The following is a 27,048-nucleotide window of genomic DNA, read 5'->3' as shown; positions in this document are numbered from 1 at the left end:
GCAGAGAATCGCTGAGCTTATGTGAGTGCGTGTGTAAAAGCAGCAGGATATATATTTGACTACGATGACCTGGATGACTGAGAACCTTCACAGACAGATATATATTTTAGTTCTGCTGAGCCAAATAAGACAGGTCAGGGTGAAGAAGTGACAGCCAAAGAAAAGCTTACCACAAAACGGAGAAGTTATGACAAATCAGACTATAAGGCAAAAAGAAAGTGCAGCTTTATGGTTTCATGGACAAAATAATTTCTGTGGCTGCAATATGACGAGCTAAATAACCAGGGCTGCACATAAGTGGTCCGCAGGTGCGCATTCGCTGTCAAAATAAAAAACACGCACAAGGGTTAGGGTTAAATTTAAAAACTGTACTTTTGAGTTAAAATATATATTTATAATTTTAATAAATGACAAATTAAAAAGGCATGAACATTTTTTTTGTATCGAAAAAATATCGAACCGTGACACCAAAGTATCGAACCGAACCGAACCGTGAATTTTGTGTATCGTTGCACCCCTAATAAATATATAAGTAGTTTTGGGTAAAATTGGGGTCTTTTTTGGAAAACAAGTCGAATTTTTTGTGAGTGTAGCTTGAATTTTTACAGTTTGTGTTTAGTGTTTTGAGACAAAGAGATGAGATTTTAGGAAATGTATTTTAGCAATTCAGAAAAACTGTAAATTGGTCATGCGATTGGTTTATCATGCCAATCAGTAGCACTTGTGCGATTGTTTTGCCCTCATAGTTGGCAGTAAGCTGAAGACAGTTTCGTCTGTGTGTTGAAAAATAGTAATGCGCCTGCACCACATTGTCTTTTTAGTAAGTGTAACGGCATTGTAACAATAGAAATAGTAATTCATTCCATTACTAATTACTGAAAAAAGTACAGGCATTAATAACGGCATTACTTTTATCACCGTTGTTCCCATCACTGATGTTTTGTGATAAACTTCTATTTCCACATATATTTTATGAGTGAGAATTATTTATTAATCTCTAAATATTTTATTTTAAATATAATATTTTTTGACATACCTGCAAATTACAGCAAAATTAGAATACAATTGTATTGCATTTTGGAGGTCGTGGGCACAAAAACCATGTACAAATGCTCTGTGCATGTACAGTAATATTGATATAACGCTTGAAAAATTTGACCTTACAGCATCTGTGGAAGTGCTCCTTGTGTAGAACTCACAACCCAAACCTGTACTAGAAAATGAGATAAAACAGCTCAAATTAGCTTCAATGTTTAAACTGTTATTTGTATCTTTTCAAAGGGCAACGCTGAATGAGCATCAGCGCCCTCTGCAGTTTGTGTGAAGAAGTGAAAAGCTTACAGCACCTGGTATAGGGCTTTGCAGCTGACGTAACGCCGCAATGCATTGTGGGATCACGGCACCATCTTAGAGGGCCATGAATCAAAGCAAACACACAGTGTTGGAAGGACGACTGCCAGAACCATGCTTAAAATCAGCTCAGAAGTCAAAGGACTGTATCGAGACTGATTGCGCCCGGACGCCAAGAGACAGTACTTGGAAAAAATAGTATGCATTGGTAATGTGGACCCGTATGAAATACGGCAGTGGAGTAGAAACCCTGAAGACCTACCGCCACTGTCCTACCCTGACACCTTCTCGTACCTTGTCTGTGGAGTCAGCGCATACATGGCGAATCATTTTCGGAATTATAAATCACTGGAGGTGCACATCTAATTCACAAACGGTTGAGTGCAAGATTTGGCCGTTTTTAAGCCTCCATGTTGTGAGTACGTTGACCATATGACCAAGATACAGCCAGAGGTTGCACATAACATTGACTTCTGCTCAGCAGCTGCCCCCAAAAGTTGCTCTAGATGAAAACATAAACACACTGCAGTGAAAGGCAAAAGGAGCCGTCCGCAAAAAAGGCAAATTCCACTTGCTACTCTGGAGGAGTTGTCACCGATAAGCTACTCCATAAACAGAACATAGTTCTGCTGCATCACACACTAGGATGTTTGTTCTAATTTTCTATGACCTCAGCGCATTGAAAATAAAACTAAAAGCCTATAAAGAGCAATATGAATTTCTTTAGAACTTACCGGAATGAAAATGTCGGGAGCACACCAACAAAAAATGATGGCAGAGAACTCGATATCAGCTCGTCTCACCGCTGCTATCCAAGCTTGACGTCTTCGTTTGGTAACATCAGATACATGAGAGCCCTCATGTTGCTTCCAGGAGGGGAAACGATAAAAAGAGAGCCCATTTTCCAGCTTGTTCCCTTCCCAATCGTGCGATCTAACATTGCAACCAACAACATAGCAAGTACGAGCCATAGCTGATGTTTACGTGTGCTTTTGCTCCTGTAGCCCTTTGTTTGGCCTACTAACATGGTGGCTCGACCAAAAATCGTGGCCACGTCCCCTCCCGTGACATCACGCTCCAAAGCCCTATAGACAAACTAAAGAAAATGGAGAACAAAAAAAGGAAAGGAGGTGCAGAAAAAATGAGGGTAAAAAAGAAACAAGCCCTTCAGGCAGACGCTGCCAAATGTGTAAAAATAACTGAATTGTTTGGTGGTGGCTATGGCGGAGCTTCCACAGATTTAGCAACATAAGCAAGTGGTGGATGCCAGCAGGTGGATGAGGGAAAGGGGAGGCAGGAGGAGGACAGACCCGAGGCAGCAGTCGGTTCGAGTGTCAGGTGAACTGAACTTCAGGTAAGAAGTTATGACCTGCAGTCTATCTGGGTCAGATATAAACCAAGTTTAGGTGGAGTTTATTTTCGTTGTGCTGACTTTTTACAGTCGATTACAATAACTCGCACTGCGTACTAGCTAGCATGACGGAGTTTCTATACTACTGGGCGGGTGCTATGGTGTTAGTGATAGTGAATTTTATTTTATGCTTAAGGTTAGTTTCTCAAACTCCTCAAAATCTTAACAAATTGTGCCAATCCTTACATGTTGCACCAGGCTGATTGTGATCATCACAAGGGGAGAAGTCTGTGACAGAGGAGACAGAAGAGCAGCAGAGAGAGATGGAAGAGCAGGAGAGTGAGAGCCAGGGCATAGATTACTTTGCTCGCCCTGAACCTGCCATATTACAGGCCTTCTTAGATTACCACCCACAGCAGAACAGCAGCAGTGCAGTTGTGATGAGGGTGTTCAGCTGTAAAGATGGCACCAACAGGAAGTGGCTTACTTATTGCAAAGGACGCCATTTATTGTTCTGCTTTGTGTGTCTGGCATTTGCAAGGTGGACTGACACGAGCCCACAGGCATGAGTGACTGAAGATGAGTTGCAAATCAATGCTGAGAAATCATATGAGGCACAACATCATCCTGGACACAGTTATTGAAGCAATCCACAGACGATTTGTCATACATGGCCCTCTTCTTGCGGGTTTGGCATGGTTGGACTCCAGGAAGTTTAGCCAGGTCAGAACAGTTTCTCTTCCAAGTAATGCATATCAAAACCTCAGCACCCGTCTACTTAAATTTGACAGGAGGGCTACAGTTAATAACCTTCAGTCAGAACTGAAACGTGGGGGAGAGTCATAGGAGAGGTGGAGAATAAACTTAACCTGGGTGTCTACTGTCTTGTGCAGTCTGGGAGATGATTGAATGTTAGGGTGGGTACAGTTTCCTCTGTGGTGGGGTCGGGTGGGCTGCCCCGGGTCCTGTGGGGCGGGGTGGTCCTGCTGCCGTAGGTTCCGATCTGGATGGGCCTGGGCTCCCTTGCCTTGATGGGTGCCGAAGGACGAGAGTGCCTACTGGGGTCAGCGGGTGAGCGGGGGGCATCTTGCTCCTCCCTTCTTTTCCTCCCCTTCCCCGGCTGCCTCCCTCTTCCCGCTCCAACACACCCACCCACACAAGTAGGGCCTTGGGGTGCGGGTGTGTCACCAGGGTGCAGGGGAGGCACCCCCCCGTCCCCTTCTGGCCACCTGTGCCTCAATTTTATTCCACAACTTAGACATCCACATTACTCACACTCTCATAACACATACATATAGGGCCTTGAGGGTGGGCACGTTAAAGGCGTCCAGTGGACGGTCTGTGTATTCAACCCCACCTCTGGCGCCGGTGCCCACCTCTCAATTTTAAATCCATGTAGACATTGAGGGTTCTCGGGAGAGGCCGTGCTAACACCTGCTGCTCTCTGGCAGCAGCACCATGCTCTCCTGTGTTTTAAATGCACCTTAGAACAACACGCAGCAACACTACACATGAGCGAGAGGAGAGAGGTTTGGGGTCCTCCTTGGGCTTTCGCACTCTGGGGCCTCTGGATGTCTGGAGCCTGGATCTCCTCCATGCCTGCTTCATGCCCTGGGGGACGGGGCTATGGCTCTCTACATCCTCTTGCAGACCATTACATGGGGAAACCTTTTGAATACAAGCGCACTGATCCACACAGGTGTGCACACGGGTGTTCACTGTTCATAGACATAAACTACACCTCTATTTGCTGCTACTTCCAAGCACATTGTGCGCTGTCGGTCCTGCTTGCTACACAACAACATTCAATATTTAGTATTTACTGCTGTTTACACTTAGCTAGATTAACATGATGGTGTTGTGTTTCGTATGTTGCTTTGTCTTTTTGCTTGTTTTCTCTTCTTTTTCTCTCAACAGGTGATCCAGGAGATTTTTTTTCCTCTTCTTTCTCTTTTTAAGTGCCCATTCTCACTGCCCCTCTTCCCTTCTGTTTTTCTTTTCCTTCATCTTTCTTTCTCCCTTTCCTATCCCTCAGTCATGTCTGTCCCGTCTGTAACAACTGAAAATAAAATATAATAAAAAATAACAACAAAGGTTGATCAAATGGACCAATACGGCAAGGCGGTGATGACCCATTTGGCAAAGTAAATCCATTGGGTCTCCTTGTTGGTCTTCAGGCAACAATTCTGACGGCTAAAGAACCAAATGGGACAGGCAAAAAAAAAAAGAAAAAGAAAAAGAAAAAAGAACTGAAACGTTTTGCTGAACAGTGGGAAAGGCTTAAGACATCACATGTAGATGACTACAGGACCAGAACAGCAAAGGACAGATCTGAAGAATGGGACGAAGAAAGTGAAATTGTGACCAAAAGCTGTGGTTCTTGCAAAAATTGCCCACTGTGCTGCTATCAAATACTCAGGCGGTTCAACATGCTGTCTGATGCCTATCGTCTCCTTGGGCTGGCATACAAGTACCTGCTGACCCTCTCCCTCACTCAGGTTGCCTGTGAAAGAACATTCTCCACACTCAAGTTCATTAAAAGCAGAGCCCGAAGCAGCCTCTCTGCAAACAAGCAGGAGATATTTATGCTGATGGCCACTGAAAAGGACATTCTCATGTCATTGGACTCTGACAAGGTCATTGACGGGGCAGCTGAGAAGAGTGACCTGCTGAGAAAGCTCCTTTTGTAACGTGGTGAGGTGGAATAAAAATGAGCAAAACATTCCTAATTATCTATTGTTAATATTAAATTCAGCTTTATTGTTATTACCTAAAGTACAGAATACGTTTAGTATCTAGCTTCACTTCAGACAAGTCAAGAGCTCAGCAAATGCTTAGAATTTGTCCATCTTAATAGATAGAATAAATATGAGATTGGGGTATTAGGCATTTATAAACATGTATTTGTATAGTCTTAATCTGTCGTTGTTTCGTTTCAGATGCTGTCAGTCATTTTTGGAGGCTTGAAGTGTGTTCATTTTAAGTAAGTACTATATGGAATATGATTCAACCATTTTTCTAGAGTAAACATACCAGTACTGTAATGGTCTGAAAAAATCTATTAAGTGCAATTCTTTCTCAACCTTCACTGTCTGTCCTTTCACTTCTTAAAGGTTTCCATGTCTTAAGATATGTTCAGTGTTGCATGGTGTGGATGTCACTGTAGGCATGGCAGACCGTGGGGATGTGGGGAAGGAGGACCCAGACGCGGTGCTCTGTGTATAAACAGTGTGTTTATTTACAGTGTGTGGAAATAACAACAATAAATCCCTGCGCTTTCCCCTGACTCCCGTGTCGTGTCTCTCCGTGAACAGTCCGTGTCTCAGCACTCCTCGTGTTGGCTGCTGTCTGGCGCTCCACACTTCTCCTGGGGACACAATAGAAGCAGCCGTCAGGACACATTTAACCGCAGGCATACACACACTAACTAAGCTTAACTGGATGACTAACGTGGAGTCTCACGCAATGATCCCGCGTCGGTGGGAGCTCCAAGACTCTCCTAAGTAGCTCCCCCGATGAGGCCTGATCAGCAGCATGTGTGTGGTTTCGGGTGTGGCCAGTCCCCTAGCAGGGCCACACCCACCAGGCCTGAAGGCGCCTGTAAACGAGTGCTCAGACACACAGCCACCCACACACACATATGTAAAATCATAGAAAAGGGGTAGCAACACCAAAAATACACAAGTAACATAAGTCTATTACTGCTCAGAGATCGACCCTGACAGTGGAAGTGTTGTAGGTGACCTTTTATTGATGAGTGAATAGTCTTTGGCGATACAATTCAATCACAATCTGTCCTTTATAGATATTAATATTCATCTACTCTTTGTTCCTTTCTGTCCTGTTTTTCAGGGTCTAATCATACATTGTTTGTTTGTTTAAGAGGTTCTCTAACATACTAGTCTAGTCCAATCATCTTTCTGATATCCTTCTTCAGGCCAATTAGCCTCCACTCTGTGTACTTTAAATCCTACTGCTCATCTGTCAGTCTTCCAAATTACAGATTAGCTAACTGTTACCATTAATGTTTGCTTTTTCTAATGTTTTGGACTTAAATGATTTAAACGATTCGAATTCACTGCAAACAGTGGCTCCATACAAGCATATGGTTCATGCATATATTTAACAAATAAAAGATGCTGGGTTCATTTCTGAGAGGAGACAAATCCCTTTAGCGTTGCCTCATGAAGGACGCCCAGTTTAAAAGATAAAGATGAAAGTAACTGTATCCTGTGCTAGGATTATTATCATATTATTACACAGAGACATGTTAGAAGAAGACATGTTGAAACAAAAGTGAAAGTTACCTCTTCTTCTGTTTTTGTTTAACACGAATAGTGACAAGTGGAGCTACACAGGCAAAGACCATCAACACCACTGCAGCTACTACAATGATTGAGGTGGAATCTGTGAGACAAGTCAGTGTTATTAGATCGTAATTAAATGGACCCACTTATCATTCATCTGTAAATATATGACTTAGATTTTCTCACCATCATCATCAGGTGTTTGTTGGACCTCAGGAATCGTCACCATCACCTCTCTGTGAGGAGCAGAGAGCACTCGTGCTGCACATCCCACCTGTGTGCTGTGTTTACGTGAACCTGAGAGCACAGCTGTAGTGGTGACAGTGAATGTAGCGTTGGTGTTGGACACACTGACAGTGTTGTACTGTGAGAAGCTGAGGTCTTGTTGTGAGACACTGAGTGTTACAGTGGGAGCAGGTCGACCAGTGGCTGAACAGGAAACAACCCACTCTTCAGTAGAGTTTGACTCTCTGACATCAACAACAGGTTCATGCAGCTCTGTGATGGATTGACAAATATCATTACATCAAATCATTACATTAGTTTGAGTCTCCTGTGGTTGGTTAAAGAAGGTTAAAGTTCTTACCATAGACTTGGAGGCAGGTTCTACCTGTAAAGGCTCCTTCAGGATAAGTGTTAAACAGACAGTGATAGCAGCCTTCATCCTGCACCGTCACATTCCTGATGACTATGGAGCAGTTCTGTAGTTCAGTATGTTTAAACTTAAATGTATTTGTAAAGCCATCATTCACTCTCTGACCATAGTACTTGCTGTAGGTGGCAACATTTGTCTCCACATCAGGAGAGATTTTCTGCCATGTGACCTGAAGGACGTCTTTAGTCTCCAAGAGCTGACAGCTGCATTCAGCATCTTCTCCCACTGCTGGCAGCACAGTCTGCTGTGTTTGGATCACTGCTGTTAGAGCTGCACAAACAAACTGACATGTGAGACTTGATCTCTGAGTGTGTCTGAAAACAGACAGCTGCCAATGAAATTGATAAGTCTCTTTGTTGTCACGTCACAAAATGAATCAGCCCAAGACAGATTATCTTTGGGTTGTTTAACCTGAATTATAAATAAAACTTGTGCAGACAAGTCTCACCAATGAACACCAGTAAATGCTGTTGACCCACAGCTACTGTAGTCTGTATTATCCAGTGTTTGCAGTGTTAGTAATCAGTGGTGTAATTACAATTTGGGACTGATCTATAAAACACTTTCAGAAACAAAAAATAAAAAACAGTGCAAAAATAGCTGGAGTGGCTCATCCCAAGATAAAAAAAGGCACAGTTTAGCATTTAACCACATTACATTTAAAGAACTTCAAATGTTCCAATCAAGGTGTGAACTCCAGTACATACACAATGTTAAGTGCACTGATCCAGCAGACCATGAAAACTGATCACAGAGCTTCCCAAAGGATGGATGGTCTGTCTTCGTTATACAGGGAGTGCAGAATTATTAGGCAAATGAGTATTTTGTCCACATCAACCTCTTCATGCATGTTGTCTTACTCCAAGCTGTATAGGCTCGAAAGCCTACTACCAATTAAGCATATTAGGTGATGTGCATCTCTGTAATGAGAAGGGGTGTGGTCTAATGACATCAACACCCTATATCAGGTGTGCATAATTATTAGGCAACGTCCTTTCCTTTGGCAAAATGGGTCAAAAGAAGGACTTGACAGGCTCAGAAAAGTCAAAAATAGTGAGATATCTTGCAGAGGGATGCAGCAGTCTCAAAATTGCAAAGCTTCTGAAGCGTGATCATCGATCAATCAAGCGTTTCATTCAAAATAGTCAACAGGGTCGCAAGAAGCGTGTGGAAAAACCAAGGCGCAAAATAACTGCCCATGAACTGAGAAAAGTCAAGCGTACAGCTGCCAAGATGCCACTTGCCACCAGTTTGGCCATATTTCAGAGCTGCAACATCACTGGAGTGCCCAAAAGCACAAGGTGTGCAATATTCAGAGACATGGCCAAGGTAAGAAAGGCTGAAAGACGACCACCACTGAACAAGACACACAAGCTGAAACGTCAAGACTGGGCCAAGAAATATCTCAAGACTGGTTTTTCTAAGGTTTTATGGACTGATGAAATGAGAGTGAGTCTTGATGGGCCAGATCGATGGGCCCGTGGCTGGATTGGTAAAGGGCAGCAGGGCTGTGCAGAGAGGTTTAAAGGGGCGGGTGCTCAAAGTTAAAAAGGGGCACATTGAACCAGGTTGAATAACAACAACACACATTCATCAAGAATCTAATATGGGAAGGGCAGGGCTGTGTTGATCTGAGACTGTAGACAGTAAAAAGTCCACAGGAGAGATGGTAGCTGATTAAACGAGTGTCATGAGATAATAACAAAATGCAAAGATTGGTGACAGCGCTTGGAACCATAAGGCAACAAAAAACTGTGAGAAATAATTTAGGCTCTGCCTGTGAGTCACTCTTTGCTTCTCTTCTTCCTTCCATCATTTCATATATCACTCTCCACTTGCTGTCTTTCTGAGAACAAGGCACAACTTGCTATTGCAATAAACTATAATCTAATTATCCACACCTAACAACTCTTGCACTTAATCTATAATAAAATGATGACAGAAAAATGTTATAGCACTGCCTTTAGTAGCCTCACACAGCTCCTACTGTTTCCTCCTCATGTCCTTACCAGGCATGTCTGGACAATGTTATATCATGAGTAATCATTTAAAAAAATCCATATACATAAAACACACACATGCACACACACACAGTGACATTTTAGACCTTCTTCAGAATACTGTATATACTATGGGCATCATGGTGCTGATCCAGAATCCTTACATTATTATTTATTACTAGAGCTACAATAATAAAGCAATGAGGAGGGGGAAGTAATAAATATGAAAGAATGTATTTATGATGATTCCATTTGTTTCACTATCCACTCTGTGCAGGGGCAAAGTTTATTACATGTTTAAACTGTAGAGATACAATAATTTTACTGCTGTAAAATCCAACTTTTGTCTTATTTAAAATATAAATCTAATATAATCTGCTTCTTAATGTATGTTCTTTAAAATACAGCGTGTGTTTTTAATATATTATAATTATAATAATTATTATGTGGACATGCATATTAGATCGTTTTTAGTGAAATATAATCCCTCCAGAAAGGCAGGAAAAGCCCGGAAACTTACTTTAAAACTAAATATGTTCCCTAAAACGGTGACAGAGCTACAGACCCATGACAGCCTTACACAGGTAGCCAGCAGCTGTGACCAGCACTACTTGTGCAGTTAATAAAAGGACAGGTAATGTTTGTCGCGCTGTTGCACACACAGCACGCTCGTTTGTTTCAGTTCGTCAGTTGCAACAAGACAGCTTACCAACGTGTACGTAATAAGCTAATACTCCTGGGTGCTACACACTACAGTGTGCGCTGTACACCTACTTACTGGTTGTGTCGCATCAGTCTGTGTCTCTGAGTTAACTTGTGTTTCTCCTACAGCTCCGGACCGCTAAAAATGCGCGTGCTCTTCGTGAGCTCGTTCCCGGCTCGTAACCAGCGCGTTCTGCCGTCAAGGGCGTTCATTGGTTAAATGTGATCATGTGACTGATGCAAGCCAGATCCTTTTATTTAGCAAAACTGTGATTAATAGTTAAATATTATTGTTGAGGGGCACAGACAGGACTCCGCACGCACACACACATTAAAAAAATAAATAAATAAATAAATATTTTTTAAAAGTTGCCTTATCAAAAGGGCACTTTGGGCACCCATCAGCAAAGGGGCGGGTGCTCAAGCCCCTCTAGCCCCCCCTCTGCACGTGCCTGAAGGGCAGAGAGCTCCAGTCCGACTCAGACGCCAGCAAGGTGGAGGTGGAGTACTGGTTTGGGCTGGTATCATCAAAGATGAGCTTGTGGGGCCTTTTCGGGTTGAGGATGGAGTCAAGCTCAACTCCCAGTCCTACTGCCAGTTTCTGGAAGACACCTTCTTCAAGCAGTGGTACAGGAAGGAGTCTGCATCCTTCAAGAAAAAACATGATTTTCATGCAGGACAACGCTCCATCACACGCGTCCAAGTACTCCACAGCGTGGCTGGCAAGAAAGGGTATAAAAGAAGAAGAACTAATGACATGGCCTCCTTGTTCACCTGATCTGAACCCCATTGAGAACCTGTGGTCCATCATCAAATGTGAGATTTACAAGGAGGGAAAACAGTACACCTCTCTGAACAGTGTCTGGGAGGCTGTGGTTGCTGCTGCACGCAATGTTGATGGTGAACAGATCAAAACACTGACAGAATCCATGGATGGCAGGCTTTTGAGTGTCCTTGCAAGGAAAGGTGGCTATATTGGTCGCTGATTTGTTTTTGTTTTGTTTTTGAATGTCAGAAATGTATATTTGTGAATGTGGAGATGTTATATTGGTTTCACTGGTAAAAATAAATAATTGAAATGGGTATATATTTGTTTTTTGTTAAGTTGCCTAATAATTATGCACAGTAATAGTCACCTGCACACACAGATATCCCCCTAAAATAGCTAAAACTAAAAACAAACTAAAAACTACTTCCACAAACATTCAGCTTTGATATTAATGAGTTTTTTGGGTTCATTGAGAACATGGTTGTTGTTCAATAATAAAATTATTCCTCAAAAATACAACTTGCCTAATAATTCTGCATTCCCTGTACATGTGATGCTTCAGTTTTCATTCATTGATTCATTAATTCATTCATTCATTCATTTACATGTCTTTCCATATGGAGCATCTGTTGCAGTAAAAGTTTATGGAAATAATTTCTCAATCTCTATTGAATACAATCTCTTTATAACTTCAGAGACAAAGCTCTCATATTTATGACCTCTTTTTAACCATTTTTTTTATTATTACGAGTAAACTTTTTCTTGTTTCAGCCACAACACACAGCCTTAAAACACAAATCAGATTACACGGAACACAGCTTACCTTTAGAAAAGACCATTAAAAGAGGAAATAAATGCATAAACGCGCAGTCTGCCATGCTGTAAAGGGAGACAGGTGGTATTCATATACGCACACTCGTAGCGTGAGGTTTTGCGTGCGTACGTGTGTTTGGTCACGTCTCAGTGCGCTAGTACAGCCCCATCAAGGTTCTACTGGGTTTTCATTGCAAGGCAGTGTGAGCTGCTGTGTAAATCTCTGTTGATACAGACTGATTTCTCCCCCACGGGTTTAATATTTGTTAACTTTTAAATGCTAAACTGTGGCTTTATACTTCAGCAGGAGGAGCCACTCCAGTTATTTTTTATACTGCTATGTTTAATTTTAGTTCCTGGAAGTCGCAAATTGTCCTTAGACACCAGTGATTACTAAACACCGGGAAGTGTTCAGTAGTCAATGGCGAAGCGCTGTTCATTGGTGAGAACTGTCGGCACTAACTTTATTTTTATTTTGCAACACATTCCCTTCTTGTTTTCCTCCCTCAATGCGTGTGCTCGTTTCTAGTTAATGTCTTTACTTATACAGGTAAATAGACTTTAGTGAATAGGATTTACAAAGAGGTTATATATAAAATGCAAAACTACCTGTTTTTCAAGTATCTTTATGACTCTGTGTCATTGCACCAAAATTATAAGCAATCCAGTCCTTTTTAGATGTTTAAAAATATTTTTACAGAACTGTTGTTATATTTGTTGTCTGCTGACCTTTTGGCCAGATCACCTTAAAAAATACATTTTTAATGTCACCAAGATTTTTTTTTAACCGGATAAATAAAGGATATAAAAAGTAACATTGCAAAAAACTGACTGCAGCTTCTAACTTGTAACAGGAATGTCGTGGCTCAAGATGACTTGATATCATTTATGAGGGATAAATCTGATATATATCACATATTATGAGGCAACAAATTATTTACAGCAGTTTAAATACAGGCAATCACTTTTTGGCAAAATACTGGAAATCAGTTTTGGCAGACAATCACTTTTAGGCACAACAGAACGTTCCTAAATCTACTCGTGAGATATCACGATGGCAGCTTTGATCACTAATTTTGTTTTTACTCATTTTATTCTATGAAATACTTTTGACGTGACTACTGAATTTCAACCAGTTAAACTCACTGATGTATTTTACTTTCTGTCTTAGGACGACAAAAATAGACGTACCGGAGTGCCACAGCCCCACATCTCTGCACACACTGACTCCGTCATCTCTGTCTTTGTTAGTTCATCAGTTCAGTTTTCCTGGCACGAATTTGCAGGGCTGAACAATAACAGCACGAGTTTCGATTCTGTGTCCACTGCGGTTAATCTGCCATCATTTAGATTATATGACAACAACCTTCAAATCTGAAGTCTCAGAAATCTGCTTCATGTACAAGTTCCTCCAATAATCAGGGCTAATATCACCAAATCGTACATAAACAGACTTTAACATGTTAAATATTTCTCAAATATGGGGAAAAAAACAATATAAAATACTATATTAATAACAAAATAACTTAAAAAACAGCTACAAATTGCTTGAAACATTTGCAATAAAAAATACAAAACAGCTTTATTGTCAGTACATGAGGACACAGTTACAGCGATGTTGGAGTGGTCAAAAGAAGACAGAGATATGAAGTAGAAATATTGTATACAAATATTAAATAGAAGAAAAAACAAAGTTATAAAAAACATTAATAATTGAAATCTGCAACAATATTCACATAAAGTGTAAAATGCAGAGTTAACTGTTTAATAGGTAAAGTTTAGGTCTTGCAGTCGAACAATGATCCCAAACACAGCAGCAAATCTACAGCAGCTGAAAAGCAAGGTCCAGACCTCAACCTGGGACATTCAGAGAGCTGTGCTTAAATAAATGCCCACAAACCTCAAAGAACTGAAGCAACGTTGTAATGAAGAGTGGGCCAACATTCCTCCACAACAATATGAGAGACTGATAAAGTCAAGCAGAAAACAATTACCTCACATTCGTGCTGCTAGAAGTGTTTCTAGTTATTCACAGGACTGTAGTTTGAATTTAAAGAAATGTGAAAGTGCACTGAAATTAACAAAGTTATTGCAATTTAAAAAAAAAAAATCAAGAAATCTAAGAGGAAGAAACAATGTAAACCACACAAACTCTGTTCCTTATATTCTCCACATGGCAATGCACATAACAGACATAAAATATATGCATTTATCAATAAAAATATACAATTTTTCCATAGTCATAGCCAGGCCCGATTACTGCCAAACCTGTGCTGAATCAATCACTTAAATGATTGAGCAGCAACACTGACAAAGACCATCATCACCAATACTGCAGCTAATACAATGATCCAGGAGGAAACTTGAAAAAGCAGGAAAAATGTGACACTGATCAAAATGAATACATCAATTATTGATCAAAGAGAAAATGCATACTACCACAATGCATTGTTATTGCATCTCAGTTTCTCACCATCACTGATAATCTGACGTCTGCTGGACCTCAGGAATCGTCTCCATCACCTCTCTGTGAGGAGCAGAGAGCACTCGTGCTGCACATCCCACCTGTGTGCTGTGTTTACGTGAACCTGAGAGCACAGCTGTAGTGGTGACAGTGAATGTAGCGTTGGTGTTGGACACACTGACAGTGTTGTACTGTGAGAAGCTGAGGTCTTGTTGTGAGACACTGAGTGTTACAGTGGGAGCAGGTCGACCAGTGGCTGAACAGGAAACAACCCACTCTTCAGCAGAGTTTGACTCTCTGACATCAACAACAGGTTCATGCAGCTCTGTGAAGAATCAGTAATAAGGAGTATATTGTTAAAGATACATTGACTTCTAACACATGTAACACATTAAGGTAAAATTGCCACAAGGATGAGTGTTACACGATTTATAAACCCCAGTTTGTTAATTATTTGTTCATTATTCATAACTATATACTTAATTTTTAAAAATTAAGTGTTTTTGGTCAAATGGAATTTCTTTTTGTGTAATTTTTCAACATCTTTTAGCCCTCTACCAAAATGTTTTAACCTTTCTGTCTCTAACAGTAAAACATGGTTCCTTTATCTTCTGTGTCTGGTGTGTTGGTCAGGATTAGCTAGCTTGGCAAAAAGTTCACATTAAACAAAGTGTGTTACTGTGAGGTGTGTGTTCGTACTATGAGTCACAGCTCGAGTTTTCTTGCAGGTGAAGGTTTTTCACCTCGCTGTCATTCTTGCATAAAAGTGTTTGACCCCTTCAGAAAAAAAACGAAATTTGGGATTATTTTTTGTTTTGTTCATTGTGTGTATTTGTTTCTACCTTTTTCTTTTACTGTGTACAGCACATTGGTCAACCTGTGTTGTTTTTAGACATGGTTATTGATTGATTGATTGATTGATTGATTGATTGATTGATTGATTGATTGATATGTCTTTGATTAAAATACAGCCTACTCCACATCCTCCAAGTTACAGAGGAGAGGAACCATCTGGGGTGAACTTGTGCACTTGGTATTGGCTGTCATGGTCCCTGTGCCTCTCCGGCTCGCTCATGTTGGCCACAGGTTTGTTTTGTTTTCTCTCCTGCTTCCCTGGGTGGAGCTCATTGTAGGCTCTCACCTTTGGCCCACGCATCTGCGGTGATTTCTACACCTGTTGCTGATCAGGCAGCGTCCCCCTTGCCTATTTAACGCTGCGGCACGGAGTATTCGGCACTGGAACGTTGAACCTCCCATGTTCGTGCTCTCAGCTCTCCTAAGACAAACTCTCTCAGTGTTGTGTGGCGTATTGATCTAATTGGACTCTTTGTGTTTAGATCTCCCCGGAACTGGTGGCGGACCCTGACCTGTGATCCCTGTGTGTGTCAACATAAGTGGAAATTGGAGCGAGAGTGGCTGTGGAGAAGCGAGTGTGCGTAAGAAGAGGAGTGGCGGAGTTTGGGCCGAGTGGACAGCGAGTGTGGATTCCTTCCCCTGGAGCCCTGAAGCCCTGCCCCATTCACTGTATATACACATCACTGTGGTTTCCCTCTGTGTTAATAAATTGTCAACCCTTTGCTTGCCAGAACGCTGCCTGCGTCTGAATCCATCTGTTAGCCCTGACATTGGATACCTGGAAATCAGTGACGGGACCATTAATGCTTAAACTTGTACACAGGTTTGAGAGCAACCACCCAAAAGCTTCTGCTAATAAACACTAGTCTGTGTTTGTGATGCAAATGTTTCTGGCTGTGTTCACAAACACTTAGTAAGGTGAGTGAGGAATATTAATACTTATTATTAGATCATTAGCAGACTGTAGAACTTGACTGCACGCCAAGGTGGCAGTTCAGCCATTTGATTCATGTTGCAGCAGCTCATGAGTGAATGAGCATCGTGCAATAAAAGTACTTCTAGAAGTACATTTTTGCAAAAACGTACATTGTGGAGGAATGTAGGGAAGACACGAGAGAGCCCAATATTTTACTCAAACGTTAATCGCTGCATCACACAACTGAACATTCAAAGCGCCAAAACCTAACCCTCTCACGTCCCGTTACGCTGGGTACGAGTGGAGCTACCTGGTGGTATGTACTTACATTTATTTAAATTTACTTGAGTAGGCTTATGGGTTGCCAACTCAGCATGCGGTCAAATTCTATAGAGTCATGCTAATGACCTAATGATTTTATTCAGATGTGTTGCAGCAGAGATACATTTAAAAGCTTCAGGACACTGGCTCTCGAGGCCTGGAGTTTGACACCCCTGCTTTACACAAAGATGGGTTAAATCACAGTGCAAAGAATGAATGAATAAATGAAATATAAAAAATAAATAATTATTAAATAGTCTTACACATCAATGTCATTGTTTGACTTTTGAAGTATTTGAATCCTTATTGGGTTCCCTGAGTGAGAGAAGGATTAGAACACTTTAAAATCAGTACTGAAAATATGTGCAGACATTACTAGATAGATTTAGGGTTAGAATCAATAAATCACTAATGATAGTTAATAAGATAAGACACATTACAAAACGACATACTAGAAAGTGAAAAGGTAACTTTTCTTCAAGCAGCATAGTGGAGCAACAGAAAAAGACAAACCCCAACACCAGCACTGCTGCAGCTATTACAGTGATTGAGGGAAAATCTGTGAAGAAAACAGAAAAAGTGACGCTGACCAACAATAGTACATCACTCATGAATTGAAGGGAAAGGCAGAAGTATTGAAGTCATTGTTATTAGATCCCAGTCAAATTTACCCAAGTATCATCCGTCTCTAGTCTAGTGTGTGGTATACAGAAAGAGTTTCTCACCATCACCATCATCATCATCAGGAATCGTCACCATCACCTCTCTGTGAGGAGCAGAGAGCACTCGTGCTGCACATCCCACCTGTGTGCTGTGTTTACGTGAACCTGAGAGCACAGCTGTAGTGGTGACAGTGAATGTAGCGTTGGTGTTGGACACACTGACAGTGTTGTACTGTGAGAAGCTGAGGTCTTGTTGTGAGACACTGAGTGTTACAGTGGGAGCAGGTCGACCAGTAGCTGAACAGGAAACAACCCACTCTTCAGTAGAGTTTGACTCTCTGACATCAACAACAGGTTCATGCAGCTCTGTGAAGGATCAGGAGATATTGCAAGGAATATGTTGTTGAAAGGAAATCAGTTTCTAGCACATTTAAACACATTAATGCAAAAGTTCTTACCATAGACTTGGAAGCAGGTTCTACCAATGAAGGAGCCTTCAGGATAAGTGTTAAACAGACAGTGATAGCAGCCTTCATCCTGCACCGTCACATTCCTGATGACTATGGAGCAGTTCTGTAGTCCAGTGTATTTAAACTTGACTTTATCGTTAAAGCCATCATTCACTCTCTGACCATAGTACTTGCTGTAGGTGGCAACATTTGTCTCCACATCAGGAGAGATTTTCTGCCATGTGACCTGAAGGACGTCTTTAGTCTCCAAGAGCTGACAGCTGCATTCAGCATCTTCTCCCACTGCTGCCAGCACAGTCTGCTGTGTTTGGATCACTGCTGTTAGAGCTGCATGGAGAATAACATGAGTTAGAGATGTGGAACTGAGAGGTATTGATGGGAAGGATTAAACAATAATTCGGGTCATGGAGTAGTCTGTGTTTTAGGCTCAAACAAATTGATATGTGGGTACCACTTAAATGTGATGTAGACTATAAATATAAACCTGACACTCATTGTTTCATACTGTATGTTTCAGGTACATTTTCTATAATCTATAAAAAGTAACACAATTCAGTTAGCTACCAACTAAACCAAGAAAGTCAGACAGACGTACAGATCATGTCTATATTGGTTCTGTTGGTCCATGACCAATTCTGGAGGTCTGTACTGCATTTGAACTTTTTCAACAATTTGGAGGTCCAACCATGATTTAAGCTGGACATCAATATGGCGTTCAACATTAGAACCTTGGACTTGATGTATATTTTTTGGACATCATGTAGATATCTATGACAAGTGCAGGGAATTTACAAGATTAATCGAGGTCATATTTTTATTTACAAAATATCAATATTGGGGTTACAAAACAATCCCTTCAGTGGACCAAAAATGAATTATAAAACCCATCACTTCAACATAACCAGTACCAGGACTGGTATTGACTGGTAACTCGTGCTACTGTAGAAATTCCCATTGATTTTCTACATTTTCCCAGAGGCCTCCCCTTCTGTGGATTACTGGTATGTTATTTATTAATTTGTGCCTCAATTATTTCAGACCAGTTATTTCACTGGGGAAGCCCTAAATTGCCCACTTCCTAATTTCAGCACTGTTTGATCTTTCTCTTTAGCATGTATGTAACTTTGGTTTGTTGAGATTTTGGCATTACTTCTGTCATAAACATTCTCTCTGAGACATAACTGACTAAGATTTCTGTGGTTACCCAGAACATTTTAATAGACTTTTTGTAATGAATCAAGTCTTCAAGCCCTTCTTTTTAAAATAGTGTATAAACCGTATGTATGTGTGAAAGACTGTTAATGTTTTGATAAATTGTTTGTTTTAGAACAATTGGTGAGTGTGTTTAGCCACTTCACACTACTACACTTTGCTCTAAACTACATTCCTTCTCTGAACAGTATATATGTGAATGGACTGACGGATCTTTTAATTTCAAATGTTAAATAATTGTCAGTAAACTACTTATGACCTGAACTCCGTCTCTGTCTAATGGAAATGAGTGCCTTCTTGTTTTTAACTACATTGGGGTTGTGAAACGTCTTTTACATTGTAGGCCACATACAACCCAACTTCTGTTAATTTACCAACCATACATACATAACACACAAACATGTGGTTTATCTATTGCTTTCATCGTAATATGAATAGGCATGGGGCAACCTTTAACAAAACAGTCTAAAGCTGTTTTCACACAGCTCTCAAAACAGTCTCATTAATCTGAATGATGAACAACTCAACACAGAAAGTTGATTTTGTTCTTTTTTATTAGGCTGAGTGTTCAGTGGGAGAAACGTTTTGTCACTCATTCAAACAAAATCTAAACTCTTCAGTAATTGTATCTCCCTCTAATTCTGTCTAAAGACAATCTCTTTGTCACTTCAGAGAAAAGTTCTCACATTTTAGGATCAATTTTTAATTATTACGAGTGAAGGTTCTTGTTTTCTTTTTTTTTTCTCTTGTCACAATAAATAACTTTAAAAAACAAAAACAACAATACGGAATAAAACTTACCTTTTGAAAAGGCCATAAAAAGAACAAACAAACACAGAATCCCACAGTCTGACATGGTGCACGTCTCTGTGTCCCCACTGGCTATTGTACCACGTATTGAAACAACGTCGTACAATAGCCAAATGATTGAAAACTCAAATGTCCCTGAAGGAAGGAAGAATCTCCCTTCCTTGTGGGACATTCCAAGGTGTGTTAGAATGATCAGCTGTACCAAGTAAAGTACAAAAACTTCCCAGTGCAGTAGAGTTTCATCAGTGTTTTAATCAGCAAACTCAATCATTTTTTTCTGCATTTTGAAAATTCAGTAAAGCTGTAGGTGTCAACATTTGTCTCCACATCTTGTAAGATTTTCTGCCATGTGACCTGAAGGATGTATTTAGTCTCCGAGAGCTGACAGCTGAATTCAGCATCTTCTCCCACTGCAGCCAGCACAGTCTGCTGTGCTTGGATCACTGCTGTTAGAGCTGCACAAACAAAATAAGAGGCTTTCATAGTCCGTGTTTTATGTTTCATTTAAAAAAACAACAACAACTACATAACAGAATTCAGTGAGGTACATACTGAACTTACAGGACAGAAACAAAGTACCAATCCTATTGCAGTAGTATATCTCCAGTAACAATACCAGCATTGGTATCAATACTATTGATAACTGCATCAATCTGCCCACCTCTAACTCGTGCTATTGTAGAAATTCCCTGTGAACTTATACATTTTCTCAGAAGCCTTCCCTCCGCGCATTACTGGTATGTTATTTATTATTTTGTGCTCCAAGTTCAGTTATTTCACTGGGGAAGCCCCGTAATGCCCACTTCTTCATTTCTGTACTGTTTGATCTTTCCCTTTAACATGTATGTAACTTTGGCTTGTTGAGATTTTAGCATTACTTCCGTCACCAACATTTTAATGCTATCTTTACTCTGTTATAATCATCTCTCTGTCTCAGGCATAACTGACTGAGATTTCTTTGGAAAAGTTCTCACATTTATGACCTTTTTAGGAGCTTCTTGTTTTGTTTTGTTTTCCTGTCACAATAAATAACTTAAAAAACCAAAAATAACTATATGGAATAAAACTTACCTTTTGAAGAGGCCATTAGAAAAACTAACAAATGTATAATCCCACAGTCTGACATGTCTCTGTCCCCTCACTGGCTATTATACAATGCATAGAAACAAATTAGAGAATTTCACTTAGTCCCTTCCTTGCGGAAATTCCCAGCTGTGAAATATACACAAAGTAAAGTACAAAAACTTCCCAGTGCAGTAGAGTGTCATCTGTGCATTCCTTGCAGGGCTGAAATCTTTTAATCATCCATCTAAATCATTATTTTTCTGCATTTTGAGAATTCAGTAAAGCCTCTTCATCGCTTGGTAATTTTTATTTTTTAGTACCTGCTACTCGAATCAGAAGCTGAGTTGCTCTTGGATGAATATGTCACATAAATAATATATTTAAAAAAACAAAAAACAAATATATGTATGTAGTTAATTCTCTGCCCCCTTTAATGGGTCGCCAAAGCAGATCACCTGCCTGAACTTCACCCCATCCATCCTCTGCTACACCAACCCTCTGCATGTCCTTTACTCCATCCATGTATCTTCTCTGAGGTCTTCCTCTTTTCCTCCTTCCAGGCAGCTTCAGCTCCAACACATTCACCCTCCCTCCTCTGCTCATGTCAAAAAGAACATAAAGTCACGTGTCTGACCACCACCATCAGTTTCAGCTCTCTGCTCTTCTACTCTTTCACATAGTTACAGATATGGCTGATCTCTCAGGTGGAGGCAGTATTCATCCAGAGGAGAGCTGCTTTACTACAAACTAATACACCATGTATGTTAGATGGGCAGAAAAATGGCATCCAAGAAAGTAATAAGTTCTAATAGTGACCAGTAGAAAACCACCACACTCACACTGAAAAGAAGGTACACAAGATTTATTTTTCCTCCAAAGCAGACTGGTGGCTGAGGACACAGTTCCGGTCTGCAATCCAAGGCCCAAAGCTGCCCAAATTATTAGCCTGGTTACAAACAGGAAAAGGTGGTCACTAAGAAGAACAAGCAGCCAAGCACATACAAATTTTGCATCTTCCTGAGAAAGGCTTTCCAACCACCTTATCAGGCCTTGTGTTGTTAGAGAATGGGTTTCCACACCAGATCCTGGGAGTTCAACTCTCAAGCTCTTCTTCTTCAAGTCTTGAACTCCTCTCATTGGTTACCTGCGAATTCCAGAATAGGGTGTTGCTCCTTGAACTGTCGTGTGAGTGTGCTGCTGCTACCTGACTGTAGTTGTGGATGAAGCACCGGTAGAAGTTAGCTATACAGCGGTCCCTCGTTTATCGTAGTAGTTACGTTCTAAAACCAACCCGCGATAGGTGAAATATAGAAAGTAGCTAACTTAATTTGGCTGTAAAACCCCTCACTGCACACTTTATACACTTTTCTCCGGCAGGCTCGAACATTTCCACACTTCTCTCTCTTGTTTAAACACTCTCAAAGTTCAAAATTTCGTAGAAAAATAACTCCAGTATTAAAAAATAAAGCCAAAGGCACCCGCAGTGGCCTTTGACAATGCAAAATGTTTCATCGACTTTTTGACAATAGGACATACATCACAATAAGAATAAAATGTGTAGCTGCTTCAGTGTTTCTGTCAATTTGTGCAGATCTTGACTCATCAGTAATGTTTGTAGGCTGAGTGCATTTTAAAAACAATTTGTGCAAACTGCACTACAAGGTGGAATATTTGCAAAATCAAGATTACCTCATGATATTTTGTCTCAAAAATTAACCCTATGAATATGTCAGTGCCATTAGAATGTAATTATTGTCTCACCAACATTTTAACATTAGACATGTAATTTTAACAGCCTCTGTAAACTAATATCCTGGCTCGCTCGAGGCTGCCGTTTTCTCTGACACTTTCAATCAAAATACAATTTTAGACTGATGTGGGCCAAAGCCTAGCATAGCCTGTAACGTTATTATGAGGGACAAATTTTACGAGTTAACTTGGCTTTAAGTGACTTACAGGTTTCTTTGAAAAATACTTTCTTATATCCAGGTTCTTCCTTTTTGCTGCCATCCTCCTCTCCTCCTTGTGCGGACCTGCAAGGAGGAGAGGAGCTTGCCGCTGCTAAAACTAAACAGAGCTCCCTGAAAAAGAGGCAAAGCCCAACAGGAACTGTTGTGTTTCTCCATTACCCTTTTCCTTAAGAGACTGTCAATACAAAGCATAAGAGAGGTTAACTCTTCAAAGGTCATAGTCTCATCCCGAGAAGCGAGTGAATCCCTCTTAGTCTGAATTAGTGATTGAATGTATACTCCTGCAATGCTTGATCCAGCCAACCCACCTCTGCTGCAGCTGACCATAAATTTTTGAGGTAATCCGCCGCACTTCTTTTTCTTTTGTCCCTAGCTGGGGATTGGCAGGGGAGGTTGTCAACAAAGCCAATACGTCACTGTGGGTGCAGTAGGGTTTCCATCTTGATCAATGATGCACTTCCAGGCCTTGTGGTCTCTAGCCTTCACCTTTGCTTGCTCGAGGGTTAGATGTCGTTGTTTAAGATCGTCTCCAATTTGCTTGATCCAAGTATTCTTGAGCGCATCATGCTTGATTCTCCAGTGGGCGGGGTTCTACTGCATCAAAAGGTGATATGGCAGGCAATGGTTGCTCTTGCGGCAGATGTGGCCAAACCATTGCAGTGGTTGCTTCCTAATCAGCTCTTCCATTGAGGGCTGCTGGTGACATTGGCTACGTATCATGCTGTTGCTGAGACGATCACGGAGGGACACTCCCAGAATCTGATGCAAACAGCACATTTGGAAGACCTCGAGCTTAATCCGCCATCCATCTCCCTTGACGGAGGTTTAGTGATTTCCTAGTGGAACTGCCCTCAGAAGTTGGATGAGCAAAAGTCTTCTTTAATTCCTCCAAAAACTCATCACATGAACAGAACTGGAGTGGACGAGCAGAGAGATAAGCCTGAGCCCATAACAAAGGTTCTACCCTGCAGTGTTCCAATCAGGTAGGAAACTTTGGTGGTTTCATTGGGAAACGATCAGGGAGAGCAGCTGAATACAAATCCCCCACAACTACCCGGCTCCCTGCAAAAGGAGCATTACACATGCCAAAAAGCATAACCGTGTACTGCAGGAAGTGGTCGAGCGTTACAAAAGCTGAAATTCTAATTCACGTTGGCAGTAATGACACCCGTTTATGTCAATCGGAAGTCATTAAAATCAGTCTTGAATTGGTGTGCAACTTTGCCAAAACAATGTCGGACTCTGTAGTTTTCTCTGGTTTCCTCCCCAGTCGGACCAGGAGTGACATGTTTAGCTGCATGTTCTCCTTAAATTGCTGCCTGTCTGAGTGGTGTCCAAAAAACAATGTGGGCTTCATAGATAATTGGGAAACTTTCTGGAGGAAACCGGGTCTTGTTAAGAGAGATGGCATCCATCCCATCTGGATGGAGCAGCTCTCATTTTTAGAAATCTCAAAGTCTGGCCAAATTATTAAATCCCACAAAATGTGACTATTCAGAGTTGGGATCAGGAAACAGAGCTGCAGTCTTACACACCTCTCTGCAGCTTCTCTTGCCCCTAAAATCCAATCTCCTTAGGTTGGAGATCTAAGGCATATATTTAGGGCTGGATCGCATCACCCTGAATCTTCCCTTAGTCATACTGCAATAGATGTAGGCTGCTGGGGGATTCCCATGATGCATTCAGTATTTCCTTTTCAGTCACCTTTCTCACCCAACATGTGTTAATAGACCTCTCTGCACTGAATCACACTTTTTGTTGATCTCTGTCTCTCTTCCACAGCATGTCTTTCATCCTGTCTTCGTTCTCTCACCCCAACCGGTCGCAGCAGATGGCCCCGCCCCTCCCTGAACCTGGTTCTGCCGGAGGTTTCTTCCTGTAAAAAGGGAGTTTTCCCTTCCCACTCTCGCCAAAGTGCTTGCTCATAGGGGGTCATATGATTGTTGGGTTTTTTTTCTCTAAATGTGTTATTGTAGGGTCCACCTTACATTATAAAGTGCCTTGAGGTGACGGTTGTTATGGGGCTATATAAATAAAACTGAATTGAATTGAATTGAATTGAATTGACATTTCAGATGCTTCCCACACTGTGGCACAGTTGAAGGTTTACGAGAGTTATACAACTTCATCATGTTGACGTGACACAACCGAGTAGGACGTCTATGATCTGGGGTCTGAATAATGTAGTTGGTCTTGCTGAGCTTTTTCTCTACAACATAAGGACCAGAGAATTTAACAGAAATGTAGCTACTAGATGTCTGGGATTCTGGAGAGAAAGGCTTAAAGTGAGTCAGGGTTTGGGGAGCTGCGTCTGGCTTGACCTGGGCACCCGGGAGGTGTTTTAAGTAGAGCTTGTTCTTCAGTTCAATCTGGAGAAACAGTATAAGCAGAGGCTCCAGGGGGAGCTAGAGAGTCTTGAAAGGAGACCTCAGTCAGGTTTTTCTTTCTGATCATATATAGACTGTTTAAAATCTTGACCATTTGACAGAAAACTTGCATTCCACTGTAGGATTAATATGGTTATAAAAATTAACCACCACATTATCCCTCTTGACTTGCATAACTACTTAGTTCACCCCTCATGTCCTCCCAAATGATGTTCTTCATATCTAAACTATGACATGAATCCTCTCAGTCTTGGACTTCACATCTGATGTTCCATTTATTACTTTCACAATGAATGTCACCTTCATCTTCTTCTCTTCCTCTAGTTTCCTTTCACCCATTTCCATTACCCTTTCTATCACTTGTTTCTCCCCTAACCTGGGTTTCCTAATCTGTCTCTCTTGCTCAACCATTTTACATACCTCTACAAATGTCACTTTCTTTTTTCATATTGACATTTAACGGCACCCCTTGCTCCTTTACTTCCATTAGTTCTCCTTTCCCCTACTCTTATAGTATTTTTCACTTTAACTTTGCACACACCCAAAAGTTTCCTTGCTTTTTCCACCTGCACTTCTATGTTACAACCAATCAGTAGATTTCCATTTCTGAGTATCTTAGCATATTTGATTTCTCCAACTTGCAGACCTGTACAGGCCTTCGACCAACTCTCCTGCTAACCGCACTCACTAAATCCACTAAGGTACTCCTGAAATCCAAACACACACTAACTCCAACAACCACACCGTACATGTTGAAAGCACACAGATCTCCAAACCTCCCCTCCTCAACCTCATGTGTCTCTCCCCCCTTTCCCCCATAACCTGTTTTCTCTCCCCTTTATAGAGAAGGGCTCAAATCATCACCAGTCAACTACTCCCTTTACTCAACTCCAAAAAGCTGCCAGCTGGACTAGAGAAGAATCTCCACTCTCACATGGGTGTGATCCACATCTCACACAAGTAAGAGATTTACTCAATTATTCCACCACGCCACATTCTGCAACATGTAAACCTGAAATCTGTGTAACAGTCGAGAAGTATGAAGTGGAAGAACACAAAGCTCCTTTTACCATCAGCTCATACGAGTATTGAATTTAGACTGCAACTGTGACACGTGAGTAAATGCGCTTTTGTTTTCTTGTGATACTGGGTATTTATTAAAGCCAGTATTGTGTAATGAAAGATTCAGATTTAATTTAGGACACTTCTGATCTTTCTGAAGAAGAAAAAACAACTAAATAAAAGTGGTTTGAGGTGTAATAAATCTATCTCTGCGAAAATAGCACCCCGATTAATTAACACTTTACACCAGCAAAATAGCAAGTAAGAGTGGTAATGCTGGGCAACAAAGCAACACGGAAAGTCAAAGAGGGACCTGGGAGCATACAGTCTAGAACAGGGGTCGGCAACCTGCAGTTCCAGAGCCGCATGCAGCTCTTTAGTCCTTATACAAGTATTTAACTGAAGTGTATTTTATTTGTGTCAGTTCTTTTAAAAATTGTAATTCTAAATTGGAAGATTATTGCGATCTTGAAATATAAAAATAAAATTATATTTTATTATTTTTCGTCACTCAAAATAAGCGTCACACTTGTGGAAGCCGGTACACCCGCCGTGCATTTATCGAGACTTTCAACCCCAGGTAGGCCAAGTATGGAGAAATGTGAAAAAAGAAAACTATCAGAAGAAAATAGAAGATTTAATGATGCCTGGGCAGATTCATTTGCATTTACTTCTGAGGAGGGCAGCCTACCAGTATGCCTAATATGTGGATTGCCGATCTTCGGATCCAGATACGTATGTGACGTTGTACGTGAGCAGCTATTCTCCACCATGAACTATGTTAAAAACAAACACCGCTCACGCCTCACAGACGACAGCTTACAGTCCTCCGTAAAGATGAAAGTGACTTTGCACAGCCCCGATTTGCAGGTGCTGTTTGCAAAGGTTCAGGAGCAGAGGCAATTTT

General features: G+C 41.0%; 2 protein-coding genes across 2 annotated transcripts; both read right to left on the bottom strand.

Moving 5' to 3' along the window:
* Nucleotides 1-4,929: 4,929 nt before the first annotated feature.
* LOC120727614 (OX-2 membrane glycoprotein-like) lies at nucleotides 4,930-14,396 on the bottom strand. Its single transcript, XM_040021996.1, has 7 exons — nucleotides 14,387-14,396; nucleotides 13,139-13,189; nucleotides 7,595-7,933; nucleotides 7,195-7,506; nucleotides 7,009-7,108; nucleotides 6,152-6,312; nucleotides 4,930-6,068 (listed from the first exon to the last, which is right to left on the bottom strand). The coding sequence occupies exons 1-6, from the start codon at nucleotides 14,394-14,396 to the stop codon at nucleotides 6,228-6,230; spliced, it is 897 nt and encodes a 298-aa protein (XP_039877930.1). The 3' UTR covers nucleotides 4,930-6,068; nucleotides 6,152-6,227.
* On the bottom strand, nucleotides 12,866-19,759 carry LOC120727581 (OX-2 membrane glycoprotein-like). Its single transcript, XM_040021942.1, has 4 exons — nucleotides 19,649-19,759; nucleotides 17,624-17,962; nucleotides 17,266-17,531; nucleotides 12,866-14,470 (listed from the first exon to the last, which is right to left on the bottom strand). The coding sequence occupies exons 1-4, from the start codon at nucleotides 19,701-19,703 to the stop codon at nucleotides 14,423-14,425; spliced, it is 708 nt and encodes a 235-aa protein (XP_039877876.1). The 5' UTR covers nucleotides 19,704-19,759; the 3' UTR covers nucleotides 12,866-14,422.
* Nucleotides 19,760-27,048: the final 7,289 nt, after the last annotated feature.

Source organism: Simochromis diagramma, unplaced genomic scaffold (genome assembly GCF_900408965.1).
Source record: "Simochromis diagramma unplaced genomic scaffold, fSimDia1.1 OVJJ01000356.1, whole genome shotgun sequence".
Classification (NCBI taxonomy): domain Eukaryota; kingdom Metazoa; phylum Chordata; class Actinopteri; order Cichliformes; family Cichlidae; genus Simochromis; species Simochromis diagramma.
The sequence above is the reverse complement of the archived record's forward strand: the minus strand, read 5'-3'. Positions and strand labels throughout refer to the sequence as shown.

Coding starts and splice junctions, on each gene's coding strand:
- LOC120727614 (XM_040021996.1), bottom strand. Junction 7,507..7,594: donor AACCTGCCTCCAAGTCTATG/GTAAGAACTTTA, acceptor AATCCATCACAG/AGCTGCATGAACCTGTTGTT. Junction 6,313..7,008: donor AAACAAAAACAGAAGAAGAG/GTAACTTTCACT, acceptor TGTGTGTCTGAG/CACTCGTTTACAGGCGCCTT.
- LOC120727581 (XM_040021942.1), bottom strand. CDS start 19,703: ATGTCAGACTGTGGGATTCTGTGTTTGTTTGTTCTTTTTATGGCCTTT. Junction 17,963..19,648: donor TTTTATGGCCTTTTCAAAAG/GTAAGTTTTATT, acceptor TTCTCCATGCAG/CTCTAACAGCAGTGATCCAA. Junction 14,471..17,265: donor TCTCTGCTCCTCACAGAGAG/GTGATGGTGACG, acceptor CCTCACAGAGAG/GTGATGGAGACGATTCCTGA.